Below are 934 nucleotides of genomic sequence, written 5' to 3'. Positions count from 1 at the left end.
GGGGGAAGGGGGGAGGTTGAGATAAGGTTGCATGGAATGGAGGAAGGTATAACGAGAATGCTCCTTACAAATGATCATTCATTTAAGAACGTTTATGGGGCCGCTAGTAAGTGTTAAACACTTAATCAAGCACCAATAATAGCACTCAATGTCTGAGATAGATGGGCCAAGTCATGAAGGGCCTGGGTTATATGAAGGGCTTGGGTTTTCTCCACTAGGCAGCTGGGACCCATTGAAGGATTTCAGAGCACTCAATAATAGACAGTTGAGACTCAAAACCAACACACTTCGGGAAAAGGCTAAGAGGTATAAGAATATACAAGTGACTGTACCTTATAAGAATTACATGAATATCAATGTGGTTGTGGATGGAATCATTTGAGAGGGGCGAGGCTAAACGGGGAAGACCCTAAACGGGCAGTGCTTTAAACTGGGTTTTGAGGGAGGTAAGGGATGGTAGTCCGTGCTCTTACTAAGAGTAAAGACCACCTGACTCTCCCTCCCAGTGGGTGGATGTCATGCCTCATGTCCAGTGTCCTTCTGGACCCTCGGGAGAGCCACACTCACAAGGTACCCTGTGTTTTGTTGCAGTCTCCAAGAAGTCGGAAAGGGCCATGCCGACCGGGAAGGAGGACTGGGAGCCGCTAACCCTTGCATCGCTCCTGGACATGAAGCCCACCAAAACCGCGCCCGGGCAGAATGCCTTCCGCAACGGGAGGGTCAAGCAGTGGTTTCTAAACAAGACCTTTGTCATTAAGTAAAAATAAATCCTTCGGGCCGCTCGCCTCGGTCTCCGGGGACCGAGAGGCCAAAGAAGACGCTGTCCAGGGCATGTCAACCCAATAAAACCACATGCTGCCCACTGCGGGCATGGGCTGCCTGGTCGCTGAAAGGTGGGCCGGGGGTTCCAACCCGTCGGGGCAGCAGCGACCAC

At 51.4% G+C, this 934-nt stretch overlaps 1 protein-coding gene across 1 annotated transcript in view; it reads left to right on the top strand.

Moving 5' to 3' along the window:
- Positions 1-761, top strand: part of TSGA13 (testis specific, 13) — a 17,955-nt gene extending 17,194 nt beyond the window's left edge. The window contains exon 8 of the mRNA XM_014542966.1: positions 592-761. Coding sequence (XP_014398452.1) covers positions 592-761 — 170 coding nt within the window. The remainder of the gene's footprint in view (positions 1-591) is intronic.
- Positions 762-934: the final 173 nt, after the last annotated feature.

The sequence above is a fragment of the Myotis brandtii genome, unplaced genomic scaffold (genome assembly GCF_000412655.1).
Source record: "Myotis brandtii unplaced genomic scaffold, ASM41265v1 scaffold1086, whole genome shotgun sequence".
NCBI classification, from domain to species: domain Eukaryota; kingdom Metazoa; phylum Chordata; class Mammalia; order Chiroptera; family Vespertilionidae; genus Myotis; species Myotis brandtii.
This window is presented reverse-complemented; position numbering and strand designations above follow the sequence as displayed.